Below are 20,425 nucleotides of genomic sequence, written 5' to 3'. Positions count from 1 at the left end.
TTTGCAGAAAAATGCAAGTAAAAAAATGATTTTGTTCATTAAACTTAGTTTGATGATACAGTCTGTTGTGTGATTATTAGCAAATGTTTTAGTTCACTAAACTTAGTTTGATGATAGTCTGTTGTGTGATTATTTAATTAGGTTTATAATACTGTTTAGCATTTAAAGTCTTCATTTCAAAGCTTTAAAAATAATGTATTAGGTGTTACTTATGTCAATTTTGAGAGGGGCCTGGATTCTAACTCCCTCACTTCCCATTGACTTACATTATAAACTGGGTTTCAATTTACAACGGTCTCGATTTACAACCATTCCTTCTGGAACCTAACCCCAGCGTAAACTGAGGGCTACCTGTACTCTATTATGAGTATAACATAACATAGCCTGGAGACCATTATGTCAGGCATTGTATACGGCATGGGTATTGAAGTACCATATTTTGTCCTATGAAGGCTTAGAGGTGCATTAAGTATTTTTTATTAATAATGCGTGTAGACTTATGTGCGCAACGGTTTTCTTTTGCGCTTGTTTCTTCATTTTATTCTGTGCATCAGCTTTTTTATTCATGCTTTTTCAGTGAGCATCGTCTTATGCACATATTGGCATTTGTTTTGCTCCCTTGCTTTTTAGCATGCATAACTTTAAATCTGAAAGATACTTATCTTCATATCACTATTCACAGTAATTATCATTAAATTCTAAGGTTTGCTTTCCTGGACAAGCATTTTCAGTTTGTTGCTCTTACATTTTGTTTGGCTTCCATTCCCAGAATCTTTATGAAGGTTCTGTGGGCTCTCTTATCTATTGCAAGAGCTAAGGGTGTTCCTGTTCACCCACTAATAGTGCTAATTATTAAACAAAATTAATACGATACAAATACTAATATAATGGTGCACAAAAGTTTATTTCCTCCTTTGTAGAAGTCAAGTGGAATCCTCTGTTTAGAGCTATTACAGTTCCACCATATGTACCGTTACTATCATCACAGCAATTCCAGCTTCACAACCATATTACACTATGGAATTCTCTTTTTTTTGTTTTATTTGAGGCATACCTTAAAGGGCTAGTAATTCTGCACACAGTTATATAACATTAGCCTAGCGCCAGGTTTCTAAAGCAGAGTATTGCAAAGATATTTACCTTTGAAAATCTATTTTTTAGAACGCTGCTCTTGGCTCTACTGAGCGGGTCTGTTTTTTACCTAAGCGTATCGGGCACGCTGTCTAGTCACAGCACACCCGATCGCGCCATTTAACTGAATGTAGCTCGCTTCCACTACCAGACCACGGCAGGAGTGAGCTACATTCAGTTTAATGGCCCTGACTAGACAGCGTGCCCGATGCGCTTAAGTAAAAAAACAGACTCGCTCAGTAGAGCCAGCCTTTGTGCAGAATTATATAACATTATTTGATGGGGTTACTGGCCTTTTAACCTCTATGAAGGAGGACATTACCTAAATAAAACTTCTGAAGAACTAATAGAGGTTTGAATTTATTTATATTGTTATGGTAGCATGCTGGTTCATTCTGCCATTCAAATGGTTCTCTAGGATGTTAACATTCAAATCGGAATATTCATACCTATAGAAGATCTGAATATTCATACATATAGAGTTACATTGAAGTCCATCAGAATCAGCATTTAAAATGTTGCACTCAAAAATCCAATATCACATGTTACAAATGTAAAGTAAACTTCAAAACACAAACGTCAAATGTTTAGCAAACATTCAAATTGTTTTATTACAAATGCTGCAGATCTTTGTTTTTAGCTATTGTGCTGAAATATTTGCCAATCCCTAAGTTAAATTTAAATGATAAGACTTGAAAGGCTGTTACAGTTTTAATATATCTAAGGGATTCTTATTTATTCTACACACCGGTGGGGGCCCTAAGAGACATACTGTGAAACAATTTATATTGTTCTCTTAATTGGCTACTAAACTGTAATTTATTCAAAGATTTGACGTTACTCACATATTGTTTTTCAGGTATCTCATTTGGAAAAGCTCACAAAAGGCCCAAATGCAGAGAATGTATTGGATAAAGAAGCTCGAAGATGGACAAGCAGAGCTGCAAGGGATTACAAAATGAAAACCCATGGAGAACGGGTAAGCTATTTTTTCTTTTACTTGACATAGTTATTTAACTGATTAGAATATTTTAATTGTGTGATTTATAAAAACAGAGGCAACCTATCTGTCTACAAGTAATACACATTGTTAAATTTAATACAAAGCTCATTTATTAGTGTTGATATCACTTTTGGCTGTATTTATCAATTACTATTGTGGGCTTCAAAGACACATTGAACTGATGGGCACAACTAAAATAGCAATATTGCTTCTTACTTTGCCTGTTTTTTCTTCTGTGCAAGCAGGTTACTTCAGAGCCGTTCTTTTATTTTATACCCTTACAGTTGCCAGTTGGTCCAGCTCCACATCGTCATACTAGGTGCCGCCATTTTGGAGCTTAGGTATTCTTATACTCTGTGACAGAAGTGTTGTGCATTCACAGATCAGTGATGTTGCCGGCTTTTTAACAACTGTACGCTTTGGGTTAGTGTGCATGATACAGTGCGAAAGCTTTACAGCGTCTGCAGTGTTCTATTTTATACATGTTTTTTACGTTGTTTAATTTTTAAACTGTATATAAAAATGTAAAAAAGTAAACTAATCTCAATGTATAGTGTGCTCTTCTGAAGCACACAATACAGCTGTTAAAAAGCCATCAATATCACTGATCTGTGAACTTTTACCCCTTTTATCACAGGATGCAAACATGCATGTTCTTTAAGATGGCAGCACCCAGTATGAAACTTATTAACCTTCACGAACTGGCACCCCTAAGCCGTTAAAAGCGCATGCAGGCTTAAAATCAGTAGAGCATTTGGAATCTTATGGTAAATATTCAAGACAGCAGTGTGAGGTTTTTGTTTTGTTTTTTGGATGATTTACTTCTATGTTATAACTATTTTTTGCTTTAAGATATCTTTTATTTGCAGACAAAATGTACAGCAATGGGTTTTAGTGTAACCCCTTCGTATTCCAATGTATTTCTAAATACATTTGAGAAGAAATTTATCAACACCAATGAAAAATTTAAATTTCATGGCCTTATTTGGCTTCAGTTTATAGATTATATTTTTAGTACATTTAGGGGCACATTGCTATCGTTTGTAGATTAAAGGAACAGCAAATGTAAAAAATAATGTTACATAATTCTGTACTATGTAACATTATCCTAGCAACACCTTCAAAAACAAGAGAATATACCTTTGGGGGTTTAAATCTCTCACATCTCTTGTTTTTGAAGGTAACGTTGGGATAATGTTACATAATTCTGCACATAGTGCAGAATTTTGTAAAATATTTTTTTTGTTTACTGTCCCTTTAAATTAATAATGGAATGAAATTAATTTTACCCTCACATATTCAAATAAGGAGGTACAGTTTTTAGTTACTACAGTATGCATTAAAGGATTGTTAACTACTGACTTATTTATTAAAGAAACAGGCTGCAACATTTCATTGCATTATATATATCGTTTTAATCCAGAGAGAAGATTTAATTTACATGGGTTAAACAGAATAATGAAGAATAGCTAAATGTAACACACATATAGAGGATATATATTATTATTGTATTATCATTATTATGTGTAGCTTTAATATTAAATGGGTCTCCCATTACTTTTTACTCCTCTTTCTTTTTATTATGTAACAGCTGATAAACATTTGTTTTAAACGTGTGTACATTTTTATTACTGGACCTCAATAAAAACAATTTTACAGAAAAGTGCATATGAAGGCTTTGTTCCATAGGAGAGGAATGTATTACTGAACATAAATCTACCGTTAGAAGTAAGCGATACTACACAACTTGTTCTACACCATTTTGTTGAATTGGGCCTTTCAGTAAGCTAGTTGCTCTTTAAATAGATTAACCATATGCTAACATTAAAGGGAAACCCAACATTTTTCTTTCATGATTCAGTTAGATCATACAATTTTATAAACAACTTTCCAATGTATTTATATTATCAGATTTGCTTTGTTTTTTTTGTCTGCTTCGTTGAAGGAGCAGCAATGCACTACTGGGAGTTATCTGAACAAATTCGGTAAGCCAATGACAAGAGACATATACATGCAGCCACCAATCAGCAGCTAGCTCCCAGTAGTTCATTGCTGCTCCTGAGCATACCTAGGTATTCTTTTCAATAAAAGATAATGAAAAAATGAAGCAAATTAGATAATAGAAGTAAATTGTAAAGTTGTCTATAATTTCTCACTCTATCTGAATCATAAAAGAAAACATTTGGGTTTCATATCCCTTTAAGAAATGGTAATAATGAGGTATTCCTTAGGAAAAGAAAGGGTTGGTGGATTTAAAAATTAGAGACTATTTTTGTAGTTTATCTTTACATATTTGTTACGCTTTATTAATTTATTTTTCCATGGTTGATATTATTTTTGAACTAAAGCTATACATACTGCAAAAAATATAACTTGTAAGTTTAATTTATTTGTGTCCAGTTGGTGGCGCTAGATAGTTTTTGTTAGAATATGTTAGCAATAAATAGTATCTCCACTAGGGGTCAGAGTTAAATATAAATTACAGTAAATGAATTGGCTGGTTAGAAGGATTTTCTAATAATAATGTGTTTTTGCTACTGTGAATTTAGTGCGTTTAACTGCTATGTGTAGCTTGAAACATTGCTGTACAAAAACACATATAAAGAGATTTTTTTGCATTTAAATACAGTGCATTCAGTGCATTTTGTTTTTGGATTATCTAAATGGACGCTGCAGACTGCTAGAATTACTTTAGGAGTGTGATCAGTCATTTTGTGTTTGACAAATGCCCTTGTACCCCGTCTACATCTGGAGATATGTTGCCACTAACAAATCACATGTATTGATTTCAGGGAGTTTTGATTTATCACCTATGAATGTGTCTAAGAGAATGTGATTTTCTTTACGTAAGACACCAAAGCACATCCAGATGGAATGAACAATCATGTTTAAAGGAATGTTTAGAAATAAGGATCAAAATCCATTTGAAACATCCTCTGCATTGCCATGCTGGCTGGATAAAAAAATAATTATTTTAAAAATAAAAACAATTTAAAAAATCAGATATTTTTATTTATTTTAATCAGACTTTTTTAATTTAAATAGAATTATTTTTATTTTTATTTTTTTAAATAAAATGCTTTTTGAGGGAAAAATGTATCTGAGGATAATTTTCTATTTAAGATACATTATAATCCTAAAGTTTTTCATCCTGAAATAAGGATTCATTTTTAATTATCTAGCACGAGACTGTATATTCATGGCTATAATGTTTAATTTGTGGTACATTCATTCTATTAAACCAATCACGTCATTCTCTCCCAGAGGTTTCTGTAAAATCAGGTTGGGCATTTGTTTCTATCTAGAAGATATTATCACCTATTCTGGGTATTCTAATTCTAAAAACTGAATTTGTGTCTGTAGAAATAATGTGCTTCTTCTCAATGGCAAATAAGTTATAAAATAAACACAGAAAGTTGAGAAATAGACCTTAAAGGGACATAAACCCCAACTTTTCCTTTTATGATTTTAAATGAGTTTATAACTTTTGAACTTCCATCAAATTTGTTTCATACTCTTGGTATCATTTGTTGAAGGAGCAGCAGTGCAGTGCTGGGAGCTAGCAGAACACATTACGTGAGCCCATGACAGGAGGTGTATATGTGCAGCCACTAATCGGCAACTAGCTCCCAGTCGTGCATTGCTACTCTTGAGCCTACGTAGGTATGCTTTTCAACAAAGAATACCAAGAAAACTAAGCAAATTAGATAATAGAAGAACATTGGAAAGTTGTTTAAATTTCTTGTTCTATTTGAATTATCAAAGTTTAATTTTGAATTTACTGTCTGTTTAATTTCATTGTTCCCCTGCACTTCCGTGTACACAGAGTACTGTGGGGCCGATTTATCAAGTGTCTGGCGGACATGATCCGCTGTAGCTTTCATGTCCGCGAGACATCGATAAATGCTGACAGCATACGCTGTCGGCATTTATCATTGCACAAGCAGTTCCAGTGAACTGCTTGTTCAATGCTGCCCCCTGCAGATTTGTGGCCAATCGGCCGCTAGCAGGGGGTGTCAATGAACCCGATTGTATGCGATTGGGCGGATTGATATCCACAGTCTTAAGACCCCTGCTTCTTAACTCCTTTTTCCGGCGAGCCTGAAGGCTCACACGGAAATGGGTATACTGCCCCATTCAGGCCGTAAATCGGCCACTGAGTTTCAAAAAGCTTAATTAACAGAAGATGGTTTGGAGTGTATAGATCTGGCAATCAGTAAGAATGAAAGTGACACCTATAATGTTATTGTTTTAGTTAATAAAACTATTTTAATAAGGATGTGCGTTTGGGTCATTTAGCAGTTAATGAATGGGAAAGATGATGACCGCTAGCTGCATTCAGCTTTTGGTGTGTTGCACTTTCACAAGAAGAAATCCAGTTCCAAAAAAGAGCCGATTGTTCCTGGCAGCCACCATCTTCCCCATTGTTTAGCTGTCGAATTACCTAAATTCACCTCCCTACTATTTAAATGGTTACCATTAAGATTATCATTAAGGTTTTCTTTAGTTAATTAAAAATATCTTAATTTTTATTATGAAATTAATGATTGTTTTTTCTCCTTCCAATAACGCCCAGCTGAAATGTTGATCAGATTTGAATGATTAACCTATTAAACTGGAGGTACTTCACCTCCCAATAATTTTATAATTATCTATCTATGTATTTCTAATCGTATACTAATATATCAGTAATAATTTGATATATTATTCTAAAAAACCATGATTTAAATCTATTTTATTTAAATCAAATCCACCCTGTTCCCATGTATAAATCTATTCTTAATTCATTCCAACACTTACATGTAATGAATTTACATTTGGTACAATACTTAACAAGCTATTCTGGAATGCAAAGAACATCAAAGGGCATTCATCAAATTTGCTATCAAATCCACTGATCATCATGACAACAGCTGAATGTAGCCTATCTTGGCTGCTTTTGAGATACGCTGCAGCTTTTAAGTCACTTGTATTGATTTCACAGCGTTTTGGTTTTCCACTTAATACGGCTGGCATCTTACCACACAAAAATCTGGGAGATTGCATATCCAAGGACGCACAAAACACCTCCGGGTGGAAAGAACAGATGCCAGAGTTACTTTGTACGTTTCTAAATATATGTTCATGTGTAATGTAATATTCTGACTTTGTCAGAAACAGCAATTTGTGTATAATGGTACAAAGTGTTATAAGATATTAATTTATGGTTTCATTACAAGAACATTAGTATTAAAGGACCATTGAATACATTAGAATTGCATAACCAACAATAAAAAGACAATGCAAAAGCACTTAGGGGCATATTTATCAAGCTCCATATGGAGCTTGATGCCCCTTGTTTCCGGCGAGCCTGTCCGCCTGCTCTGAGGCGGCGGACAGAAATCAACCCGATTAAATACGATCAGGTTGATTGACAACCCCTGCTAGCGGCTAATTGTCCGCGAATATGCAGGGGGCGCCATTGCACCAGCAGTTTACAAGAACTGCTGGTGCAATGATAAATGCCGACAGCGTATGCTGTCAGCATTTATCGATGTGCAGCGGACATGATACGCTACGTCGTATCATGTCTGCTTGCACATTGGTAGATATACCCCTGACTAATTTAAAAGTTAATTGTATTTCTTTCTAATGACACAGTGAGTCCACGGATCATCATTAATTACTGTTGGGAATATCACTCCTGGCCAACAGGAGGAGGCAAAGAGCACCACAGCAGAGCTGTTAAGTATCACTTCCCTTCCCACAAACCCCAGTCATTCTCTTTGCCTCTAGTGCAAGGAGGAGGTGAAGTAATTAGGTGTCTGATTAAGATTTTTCTATCAAGATTTTTTTGTTTTTAAGTTAGAGCAGGCTTGCTCTGATCTTCCATCACAGTCTGGGTATAGCCGTACTCCACGTTAGTCTCTTCAGTAGGGCAGTGGTCTCTGTAAAGCAGTTAGGATCTTGAAACATGGCTTTTACTGAGTTTTCCTGACATGTTGCTGCCCTGGTATAGAAATCCTGGGTAATTTTACTCTGTCTTTCTTTGTTTCACAGGTCTCTGTGAGGAGCGGCATCCAGTGGCATCACTAGTGGGGTGCGGGGTGATTTAACTCTGTGTGCATAGGAATTTTAAGGATTATTCCTTTTAGCATCCGGCTCCTATCTTACGCAATGGATATATAAGGGTGAAGAGTAATGTTAAAAATCGCCTTTAATATGTGTTACTGTACTTTGTTATTTTTACTGTCCTACAGGTTCAAGAAACGCTTAAGTTTCTTATGTGACCCTCATCTTCTTCTCTCTGCATGGCGAATAAGCGCCATTTTTTATTTCCGAATGGAATGATGTATCTGAACAGGGACACACCTGCCTCTTGGTTCTCCATCAGAACGGAGTTTGCTTGCCAAAGATACAATGCTTGTTTTACTAGGAGCTGGGCTTTTTATTATGTTAAGCTACTGTACCGTAGAAACGCCACTAGGCAAAATGTTAAAACTGAAATTTTGCAGGCTGGCGATGTACAGTGGGCTAATAGTCTAAGAAGACACTGTTTGGGGTACCTTACAATAATCTGGTGGTCTGTATAAGGCTCTACAGATTTTGACATGTTATCTGATGTTTTTCATTTCCTAAACGTTGCAATACAAATTCTGCAGTTTATACGTTTTTTTTGTGCAAACTTACGCCTAGATTTGGAGTTCTGCGTTAGGGTTAAAAAGCAGCGTTAAGAGGTCCTAACGCTGCTTTTTAACGCCCGCTGGTATTACGAGTCAGACAGGAAAGGGTCTACCGCTCACTTTCTTTCCGCGACTCAAGGCTACCACAAATCCCCTTACGTCAATTGCGTATCCTATCTTTTCTATGGGATTTGCCTAACGTTGGTATTACGAGTCTTGGAAGAAGTGAGCGGTAGACCCTCTACCGCCAAGACTCCAACCGCAAAAAAAAGTCAGTAGTTAAGAGTTTTATGGGCTAACGCCGGAACATAAAGCTCTTAGTGTACTTTATAGCACAGTAGTTAACACCCATAAACTACCTATGAACCCCTAAACCGAGGACCCCCCACATCACAAACCCTATAATAAAAAAATGTAACCCCTAATCTTCCGACCGGACATCGCCGCCACCTACATTATCCCTATGAACCCCTAATCTGCTGCCCCTAACATCACAACACCTATATTATATTTATTAACCCCTAATCTGCCCCCCCACGTCGCCGCCACCTACCTACACTTATTAACCCCTAATCTGCCGACCTGACATCGCCGCCACTATAATAAATGTATTAACCCCTAAACAGCTGCACTCCCACCTCGCAAACTCTATAATAAATTTTATTAACCCCTAATCTGCCCTCCCTAACATCGCTGCCACCTACCTACAATTATTAACCCCTAATCTCCCGCCCCCAACGTCGCCACTACTATAATAAAGTTATTAACCCCTAAACCTAAGTCTAACCCTAACACCCCCCTAACTTAAATATAATTTAAATTAAACTAACTACATTTACTATCATTAAATAAATTATTCCTATTTAAAACGAAATACTTACCTATAAAATAAACCCTAATATAGCTACAATATAACTAATAGTTACATTTTAGCTATTTTAGGATTTATATTTATTTTAGAGGCAACTTTGTTTTTATTTTAACTAGGTACAATAGCTATTAAATAGTTAATAACTATTTAATAGCTACCTAGTTAAAATAATTACAAAATTACCTGTAAAATAAATCCTAACCTAAGTTACAAATACACCTACACTATCAATAAAATAATTAAATAAATTACCTTCAATGATCTAAACTAAAATACAATTAAATAAACTAAACTATAGTACAAAAAACAACTAAATTACAGAAAATAAAAAAAATTACAAGAAGTTTAAACTAATTACACCTAATCTAAGCCCCCTAATAAAATAAAAAAGTCCCCCAAAATAATAAAATGCCCTACCTTATCCTAAATTACAAAGTAATCAGCTCTTTTACCAGCCCTTAAAAGGGCTTTTTGCGGGGCATTGCCCCAAAGTAATAAGCTCTTTTACCTGTAAATAAAAATACAATACCCCCCACATTACAACCCACCACCCACATACCCCTACTCTAAAACCCACCCAAACCCCCCTTAAAAAACCTAACACTAACCCCCTGAAGATCTCCCTACCTTGATCTCCCTACCTTAATCGGAATTAATGTAGGAAAAATCTGATTGGCTGATTCAATCAGCCAATCAGATTGAAGTTCAATCCGATTGGCTGATCCAATCAGCCAATCGGATTGACCTCGCATTCTATTGACTGTTCCAATCAGCCAATAGAATGCAAGGTCAGTCCGATTGACTAATTGGATCAGCCAATCGGATTGAACTTCAATCTGATTGAATCAGCCAATCAGAATTTTCCTACCTTAATTCCGATTGGCTGATAGAATCCTATCAGCCAATCGGAATTCGAGGTACGCCATCTTGGATTACGTCATTTAAAGGAACCATCAGTCGTCGGCCAGGATGGATGTTCCGCGCCGGAGGTCTTCAGGATGCTGCCGCTCCGGATGGATGAAGATAGAAGATTACGCTTGGATGAAGACTTCAACCGGATGGAGGACCTCTTCTGCCCCGCTTGGATGAAGAATTCGGCTCGGCTGGGTGAAGACGACTCAAGGTAGGAAGATCTTCAGGGGGTTAGTGTTAGTTTTTTAAGGGGGGTTTGGGTGGGTTTTAGAGTAGGGGTATGTGGGTGGTGGGTTGTAAAGTTGGGGGGGTATTGTATTTTTATTTACAGGTAAAAGAGCTGATTACTTTGGGGCAATGCCCCGCAAAAAGCCCTTTTAAGGGCTGTTAAAAAAGCTGATTACTTTGTAATTTAGGGCAGGGTAGGGCATTTTATTATTTTGGGGATCTTTTTTATTTTATTAGGGGGCTTAGATTAGGTGTAATTAGTTTAAACTTCTTGTAATTTTTTTTTATTTTCTGTAATTTAGTGTTTGTTTTTTTTTGTACTATAGTTTAGTTTATTTAATTGTATTTTAGTTTTGATAATTGTAGGTAATTTATTTAATTAATTTATTGATAGTGTAGTGTTAGGTGTATTTGTAACTTAGGTTAGGATTTATTTTACAGGTAATTTTGTAATTATTTTAACTAGGTAGCTATTAAATAGTTATTAACTATTTAATAACTATTGTACCTAGTTAAAATAAATACAAAGTTGTCTGTAAAATAAATATAAATCCTAAAATAGCTACAATGTAACTATTAGTTATATTGTAGCTATATTAGGTTTTAGTTTATAGGTAAGTATTTAGTTTTAAATAGGAATAATTTATTTAATGATAGTAATTTTAGTTAGTTTTATTTAAATTATATTTAAGTTAGGGGGTGTTAGGGTTAGGGTTAGACTTAGGTTTAGGGGTTAATAACTTTATTATAGTAGCGGCGACATTGGGGGAGGCAGATTAGGGGTTAATAATTGTAGTTAGGTGGCGGCGATGTTAGGGAGGGCAGATTAGGGGTTAATAAGTGTAGGTAGGTGGCAGCGACGTTGGGGGGTTAATAAATATAATATAGGTGTCGGCGATGTTAGGGACAGCAGATTAGGGGTTCATAGCTATAATGTAGGTTGCGGCGGTTTCCGGAGCGGCAGATTAGGGTTTAATAAGTGTAAGGTTAGGGGTGTTTAGACTCGGGGTTCATGTTAGGGTGTTAGGTGTAGACTTAGAGAGTGTTTCCCCATAGGAAACAATTGGGCTGCGTTAGGAGCTGAACACTGCTTTTTTGCAGGTGTTAGGTTTTTTTTCAGCCAGCTCAGCCCCATTGTTTCCTATGGGGATATCGTGCACGAGCACGTTTTTCCAGCTTACCGCTACCGTAAGCAGCCCTGGTATTGAGGGTTGAAGTGGAGCTAAATTTGTCTCAACGCTTACTTTTCTGAGGCTAACGCAGCCATTCAGACAACTCGTAATACCAGCGTTTAAAGGGTGCGCTGGAAAAAAAGGCTCGTTAGCACCGCAGGTCTTTACCGACAAAACTCAAAATCTAGGCGTTAGTATTGTATTTGCAGTAGAGTTTTTGCCCACTTATGTTAGTGAGGCTTCTCTCTTAATTATAGGTTGTTTCGACTTTTATGTAGCAGTACATACCCTTTCTGAGGTATAGAAGTCTCTACATCTTAAAGTGACAGTGTCATTTTAAATGTTTTGGGGATGTTTTTTTTACATAATTTCCATTTTTTTTTCCCCTTATTTCTCTCTGCATGATACTGTTTAGGCTGTGCCATAGTTTTCTACTCAAACGTCCCAAGCCTTTGGATGGCGTCACATGCATTGCCCTGCGGTTCCTCTCAATCTCCTGGGGGAATCATTTGCTTGCAGATTTGTTGCCCAGGTATCTTCGGTATCTGTGGCATTTTCTGCTTTTCCTATTTTAAAGGGAAATCACAAGAGGAAAAGTAACGAATCAGATAGTAAGGTTTCTGCTCTGCATGCTGCTACACATATTGTCCCTCTTATAGTTAGGAGGAGGATAGTCGGTAGCATCTGAGGGATAAAGTTCCAATTCGGACAGTATAATTCCTTCTTTTGGTGCTGAAGTAGTTCTCTTCAGATTAAAGCATGGACACCTTTGTGTATTATTAAAAGGTTGGCTTCTGGCTAGACCCCGGCTCTCCCGTTGTCGTCAATCCTCAGATTCTAGTAAATTTAATATTTACTAGGATTCATCTGTGAAGATTTTTCCTGTTCACGACTGTGCTAGGAGAATTCTCTCAGGTATGGGAAAAGTCTAGGATTCCTTCTCCCCATCTCCTGTCAGTAATAAGATGCCTTCTTTAAATTTCATGGCACATGATGCTTAAAGTAGTAGGAGTCATTGCTATTCTGGCTTAGAGATCTTCAACCCATATAAAGGGTAGATGCTCTTTTTAAGGATAGAAGCCTTTAGGGACAAGTGCGGCAACCTTTTTAGTGCAATGCTTTGTCTGATTCCATTTAGAGGACTCAATGTGGAGATACAGGTCAGAAAGGCTGTTAGGCTACTCCTTTTATTTCTGTTGCTTCCTTCGTAACTACAGGAAGTCTTCCCCTTTGTCTTCCAAGCAGAAGCAGTTAAAGTTCTCTGGGATACCCAGTCAGTTTTGGATCAGGGGGAAGTAATTAAGGAAACCCGCAGCTAACTCCTTCAGCATGTAGGGTTTGCCCCGAGCCAGGATCGGATACTGTGGGGGGCAGTTTATCTCAGTTTTTTTCTCATGCCTGGATATGAGATGTCCTAGATCCCTAAGGGGCTGTATATATAGTATTCCAGGGTTACACATTGGCATTCTACTGCTTCCTCCCAGGAGCAGGTTCCATTTCCTAAGATTATCTGTAGACCAGATAAGAAAAATGGCGGTCTTGAAATATGTACAGGATTTGCCACCCTGGGAAAAATGTTCCAGTTCCAGTTTTGGAACAGGCTTTAGTTTCTTTTCCATACTGTTTGTGGAAAAGGAGGGAACTTTTCGTTTTAATTTAGACAGTAGATTTCTGACCAAGTTTTTCAGAGTGCCATCCTTCAAGATGGAGACTATTTGCTCCATTCTTTTTGGTGCAAGAGGGTCAGTTTATAGCAACTGTAGATATTAAGGACGTGTATTATCAGGTTCCCTTTTAATTATCTCAAGATTTCTGAGTTTTGTTTTTCCGGACAAAGTCTTTCTGTTTGTCCAACAATGGCTTTGCCACAGTTCCCAGTGTTTTCTCTTTTTGGGCCATCTTTCTACAAGCAAGATCTCATTCAGAAGTTTGTGGTTGTCTTTCTTAGCTCCACGAATGGAGGTGGAGCTGGAAAGGAGCTTCCTTGTCTCAGCTACAAGGTGCAGTGTGCTTAGGGACTATAATTGATTCCCTATCGTTGAAATCTGTCTGGTCAAAAAAGCCAAAATTCTGTCTCTTGCCTTTCTCTTCAGTCTTCTGTTCGGCAATCAGTGGCTCAGTGTATGGAGGTGATTGGTCTGATGGTGGTTTCCATGGACATCATTCCCTTGTTTGATTCCGTATGAGAGTTCTGCTGTGATGCATTCTCAGACAGTGGAATGGGGATTGCCCGGATTATCTCTGAGAATATAGTTCAGTGACAAGGGTCTCTTCCCGTGGTGGTTTTATCTTTGTTCTCGGGACACATGTTTTGGAGCCCTTCCTGGGCGTTTGGGACCTTGGCCACCAGTCTGCTGAACTGGGGAGGAGTCTGGGACTCGTTGAAGGTGCAGGGACTTTGGTCCTTGGAGAAGTCTGCTCTCCCCCTCATCATTTGGAATTAAGAGCGAGTTTCAATGCTCTGAGGATTTGGCCTCAGTTGTCTTTAACCCAATTAACCCAGTCAGACAACTTAGCCTCTGTGGCTTACATCAACCTCCAGGGAGGAGCTCTGAGTCCCTTAGTCATGAAGTAAGCATTCAGATTTTTTTTCTGTGGGCGGGTGCTCACAGTTACTGTCTATCTGCCATCCATATTTCTGGGGTGGACATCTGGGAAGCGGATTCTGAGCAGACTGACTTCCCATCCTGGGAAGTGGGAACTCCATCCGGAAGTGTTCTCCAGGTTATCCACCAAGTAGGGACTACCAGAATTGGTTCTGATAGGGTCTTGTCAGAACTTCAAGTTCGGTTCGAGGTCATGAGATCGTCAAGCCTTTCTAATAGATGCTCTGGCAGTTCCTTGGAACTTCAGGTTGGCATTTATTTCTCTCTGTTTTGTTCTCCTTACGCAAATCATGTTTGGATCATGTGGGGGAGAACATTGTTTTTTCCCCTAGCTCCTGCGTGAACCCGCAGGATCTGGTAGGTGGATCTAGTAGAGATGTTGTCTCAACCTCTGTGGAAGCCTCTGCTTAGGAAGGATCTTCGGTTTCAGGGGTCCTTCCTTCATCCAAATATCGCTTTTTCTGAAGCTGAATGATTGGAGATTGAATGCTTGTTTTTAACTAAGCCTGGATTTTTCTAATCGGTTATTGAGATCTTGATTCAGGCTCGTAAGCCGATCGCTATTAAGATTTATATAGGATATGGCAGGATCTCAAGGATCTTCTCTTTTCTCCAGGTAGATCTTATGAAAGGGGTTATCTGTTATTACCCGCAAGGGTCGGATTTCAGCTCTTTCCATTCTGCTGCTCAAGCGTCTGAAGGACGTGCCTGATGTTTAATCCTTTTATCATTTCCAGGTCCGAATCAGGACTGTATTTAAGTCAGTTGCTCTCTTGGAGCATTATCCTTGTTCTTAAAATTTTTCATCAGGTTCCGTTTGAGCCTATGCATTCCACAGATATTAAGTTTTATCTTGGAATGTTTATTTCTTTTACAAGATATGGCGAGTCCACGGATTTCATCCTTACTTATGGGATTATGCCTCCTGGTCAGCAGGAGGAGGCAAAGAGCACCACAGCAGAGCTATATATATAGCTCCTCCCTTCCCTCCCACTCCCGTCATTCTCTTTGCCTGTGTTAGTGATAGGAAGAGGTAAAGTGAGGTGTTAGTTTAGATTCTTCAATCAGTGCCAGTGAGTACTATTTTTCTCAGGGAGAAATCGTCAGTCAATAACTTCCCAAGAGGAGTGAAGACATTTTATTTTCTGCCCTGATTGTTGATGATCTTAGCAAAACATTCTCTAAGATCCTGCTGGTTCCCACAGAGCGGTTGAAGGTAGTGTAAAGAAACATCTTCAGTGTGGAGAACTGTGTTATGCTGCAATCTGCATTGAGGTATGTTCAGTCATTTGCTTCTGGGGAGACTAGATACATCAGAACAGGCTGACATTATTCCCTGTACTGGGGAGGGGTAATCAGTATGCTCTATATAAATGGAAATGGTGTGCCTGGAATTCCCTTTTATTTTGATTAATTATCAGTGTATTTGTGCAGTGACTATTGTGTTCACTTATGCTTATGCTGTGTGGGCTGAAGCTGGGAGATGTGGTCTGATCCCTAAGGGCTGTCGTTATTTATATACCTTATAACTGGCTTTGGGGGCGTGTGTATAAGAGGGGCACATGACGTTTTTAGTTATTTGAGTTAGGAAACCGACATGTTTCTTCTTCCCATGTGGGTCTCAGTACGTCTCGAGTTACGCCCACGGTGGGCGGGGCCAAGTTTCGCGCGCTCAGCCGCGCAGTAATCAGCCGGATCGGCAGCATGTTCCTGGACTCCGGTGTGGCCTAAGTCAGTTTGTGCACATAGGGGTACAAAGAGACTTGGGAGCGCTGCTCGCAGAAGATCAGTGTTGTCTGGGGGCAGGTAGGTGCCGCAGCAGTGCTGTGGCGAGTTGCAAGTGTCTGGAGTGTGATAAAAATTTGTATATAGAATAACTGAACAAACGGAGCAGTATTGTTAAGTTAGTTTGTGCACATAAGGGCACTGTTTATCGCTGCAAAGTTGTTATACTGCTAACAGAAAAATTGTTGCGCTTTAGACTTTTTTAATTTAAAATATTTGACTATATGATTTAACTTCAAGGTTAAATATATCAAGTAAAGAACGGCTATTATTGCTAGTCTGTTTAACATGTTTGAACTTCAGGAAAGTACCTGTTCTATGTGTTTAGATGCCAATGTGGAACCCCCTCTTACTTTTTGTCCCTCATGTACTGAAAGGGCCTTACAATGTAAAGAACAGATTTTCTTTAATGCAAGTATGTCTAAGGAGGCTTCTCAGTCTGATGAGAATCAGGGTATGCCGCTACTTTCTCCCCAAGCGTCACAACCTTTAACGCCCACCCAAGTGACGCCGTGTTCTTCAACTGCGTACACTTCATTTACTCTGCAGGATATGGCTGCAGTTATGTCATCTACCCTTACAGAGGTTTTATCTAAGTTGCCGTGTTGCAGGGCAAACACAGCAGGACAGAAGCCACTCTGATTCCTGTGACTTCTGATGCTTTGATGGCTATTTCCGATGTACCCTCACAGGGATCTGATTTGGGGGGTAGGGAACTTCTGTCTGAGGGGGAACTTTCCGACTCGGGAAGTGTGTTACCTCAGACTGACTCGGACGTCATGTACTTCAGATTTAAGCTTGAACACCTCCGCCTGTTACTTCGGGAGGTTTTAGCGACTCTGGATGACTGTGACTCTATTGTGGTACCACCAGAGAAATTGTGTAAGATGGACAAATACTTAGAGGTGCCTGCTTACTCTGATGTTTTTCCGGTTCGTAAGAGAATCTCGGCAATCATTACGCGGCAATGGGAAAGACCGGGTATCCCGTTCTCACCTTCTCCTAATTTTAAGAAAATGTATCCCATAGCTGACACTGTTCGGGATTCTTGGCAAACAGTCCCTAAGGTGGAGGGAGCTATATCTACCCTGGCTAAGCGTACAACTATTCCTATTGAGGACAGTTGTGCTTTCAAAGATCCTATGGATAAAAAGTTGGAGGGTCTTCTGAAAAAGTTATTTATTCATCAGGGTTTTCTTTTGCAACCGACGGCCTGTATTGTACCAGTTACAACTGCGGCGGCCTTTTGGTTTGACGCCTTAGAAGAGTCTCTTAAGACTGAGACTCCTTTAGAGGAAATTTTAGATAGAATTAAGGCTCTTAAGATGGCTAATTCTTTTATTACGGATGCCGCCTTTCAGATTGCCAAATTGGCGGTTAAGAATGAGGGATTTTCTATTTTAGCGCTCAGAGCGTTATGGTTAAAATTTTGGTCTGCTGTTGTGTCATCTAAGTCAAAGCTTTTGGCTATTCCTTTCAAAGGAAAGACCCTATTCGGGCCTGACTTGAAAGAAATAATTTCTGACGATACGGGAGGTAAGTGTAATCTCCTACCTCAGGATAATGCAGCTAAACTGAGGGGTAAACAGAATAATTTTTGTTCCTTTCGGAATCTCAAAGGAATCCCCTCTCCTTCTTCCGCTAAACAGGAAGGGAATTTTGCTCAAGCCAAGTCCGTCTGGAGACCCAACCAGGCTTGGAACAAAGGTAAACAACCCAAGAAGCCTGCTGCTGCTCCCAAATCAGCATGAAGGGGTGGCCCTCGATCCGGGACCGGATCCAGTAGGGGGCAGACTTACTCTCTTTAGCCAGGCTTGGATAAGAGACGTTCAGGACCCCTGGACACTGGAAATCGTGTCCCAAGGGTATCAACTGGAATTCAGAAATTCTCTCCCAAGGGGGAGGTTTCTTCTTTCACGATTGTCTGTAGATCAGATAAAATGAGAGGCGTTCTTACGTTGTGTAAAAGACCTCTTTACTATGGGAGTAATTCGTCCCATTCCAATACAGGAACAGGGGCAGGGGTTTTACTCAAATCTTTTCGTGGTTCCCAAAAAAGAGGGCACGTTTTGACCCATTTTAGATCTCAAAAGTCTAAACAAGTTTCTCAGAGTCCCATCTTTCAAGATGGAGATTATTCGGACAATTCTGCCATTGATCCAGGAGGGTCAATATATGACTACCGTGGACTTGAAGGATGCATATCTTAATATTCCTATCCACAGGGATCATCACCAGTTCCTAAGGTTTGCCTTCCTTGACAAACATTTTCAGTTTGTGGCTCTTCCCTTCGGGTTGGCCACAGCACCTAGGATCTTCACGAAGGTTCTAGGGTCTCTTCTGGTGGTTCTCAGGCTGCAGGGCATTGCAGTGGCGCCTTATCTGGACGATATTCTGATCCAGGCATCATCTTACCAACTGACAAAATCTCATACGGACATGGTTCTGTCCTTTCTGAGGATTCACGGGTGGAAGGTGAATCTAGAACGAGTTCACTAATTCAAGGGTTCCTTTCTTGGGAACACTAATAGATTCTATATCCATGAAAATTTTCTTGACGGATGTCAGAAAGTTAAAGATTCTGAATACATGCCGAGCCCTTCAGTCCAATCCTCGACCATCAGTGGCTCAGTGCATGGAGGTAATTGGATTGATGGTGACGGCAATAGACATCATTCCGTTTGCTTGCTTTCATCTCAGACCACTACAACTGTGCATGCTCAGGCAGTGGAATGGAGATTATGCAAATTTGTCTCCTCAGATAAATCTGGATCAGGAGACAAGAGTCTCTCTTCTTTGGTGGTTGTCACCGGATCATCTGTCCAAGGGACGTGCTTCTGCAGACCCTCTTGGGTGATAGTGACAATGGACGCCAGTCTTCTAGGCTGGGGTGCAGTCTGGAATTCCCTGAAGGCTCAGGGGGTATGGACGCGGTCGGAGTCTCTTCTTCCAATCAATATTCTGAAATTGAGAGCAATATTCAATGCGCTTCAGACTTGGCCTCAGTTGACTTCGGCCAAATTCATCCGTTTTCAGTCGGACAACATCACGACTGTGGCTTACATCAATCATCAGGGAGGAACAAGGAGTTCCTTAGTGATGATAGAAGTATCCAAGATAATTTGGTGGGCGGAAGCTCACTCTTGTTATCTGTCAGCATCCCAGGAGTGGACAACTGGGAAGCAGACATTTTGAGCAGACAGACGTTTCATCCGGGGGAATGGGAACTCCATCCGGAGGTCTTTGCCACTCTGATCCTCAAATGGGGCAGACCGGAGTTGGATCTGATGGCATCCCGTCAGAATGCCAAACTCCCGAGATACGGATCCAGGTCCAGGGATCCTCAGGCCGAACTGATAGATGCCTTGGCAGTGCCTTGGTCGTTCAACCTAGCTTATGTCTTTCCACCGTTTGCTCTCCTTCCCCGGGTGATTGCTCGGATCAAACAGGAGAGAGCTTTGGTAATTCTCATCGCTCCTGCGTGGACTCGCAGGACTTGGTATGCCAATCTGGTGGACATGTCCTCTCTGCCACCGTGGAAGCTTTCATTGAGGCAGGACCTTCTCATTCAGGGACCCTTCCATCCTCTGAATCTGGTTTCTCTGCAGCTGACTGCTTGGAAATTGAATGCTTGATTTTATCTAAGCGGGGTTTCTCTGATTCGGTCATTGATACTTTGATTCAGGCACGTAAGCCTGTCACTAAAAAGATCTACCATAAGATATGGCATAAATATCTATTGGTGCGAATCCAAGGGCTACTCATGGAGTAGAGTTAGGATTCCTAGGATTTTATCTTTTCTCCAAGAAGGATTGGAGAAAGGGTTGTCAGCAAGTTCCTTAAAGGGACAAATTTCTGCTTTGTCAATTTTGCTACACAAGTGTCTGTCAGACGTTCAGTCTTTTTGTCAGGCTTTGACTAGAATCAAGCCTGTGTTCAGACCAATTGCTCCCCGCTGGAGTTTGAATTTAGTTCTTAATGTTCTTCAAGGGGTTCCGTTTGAACCCATGCATTCCATAGATATTAAGTTGTTATCTTGGAAGGTTTTATTTTTG

General features: G+C 39.3%; 1 protein-coding gene across 2 annotated transcripts in view; it reads left to right on the top strand.

Moving 5' to 3' along the window:
- Positions 1-20,425, top strand: part of FCHSD1 (FCH and double SH3 domains 1) — a 374,706-nt gene that overhangs the window by 235,465 nt on the left and 118,816 nt on the right. For both annotated transcript variants that reach the window (XM_053718614.1, XM_053718613.1), the window contains exon 11: positions 1,991-2,110. In XM_053718614.1, the coding sequence (XP_053574589.1) occupies positions 1,991-2,110 (120 nt within the window). The remainder of the gene's footprint in view (positions 1-1,990; positions 2,111-20,425) is intronic.

Source organism: Bombina bombina, chromosome 6, assembly GCF_027579735.1.
Source record: "Bombina bombina isolate aBomBom1 chromosome 6, aBomBom1.pri, whole genome shotgun sequence".
In the NCBI taxonomy this organism is placed as follows: Eukaryota; Metazoa; Chordata; class Amphibia; order Anura; family Bombinatoridae; genus Bombina; species Bombina bombina.
The sequence above is the reverse complement of the archived record's forward strand: the minus strand, read 5'-3'. Positions and strand labels throughout refer to the sequence as shown.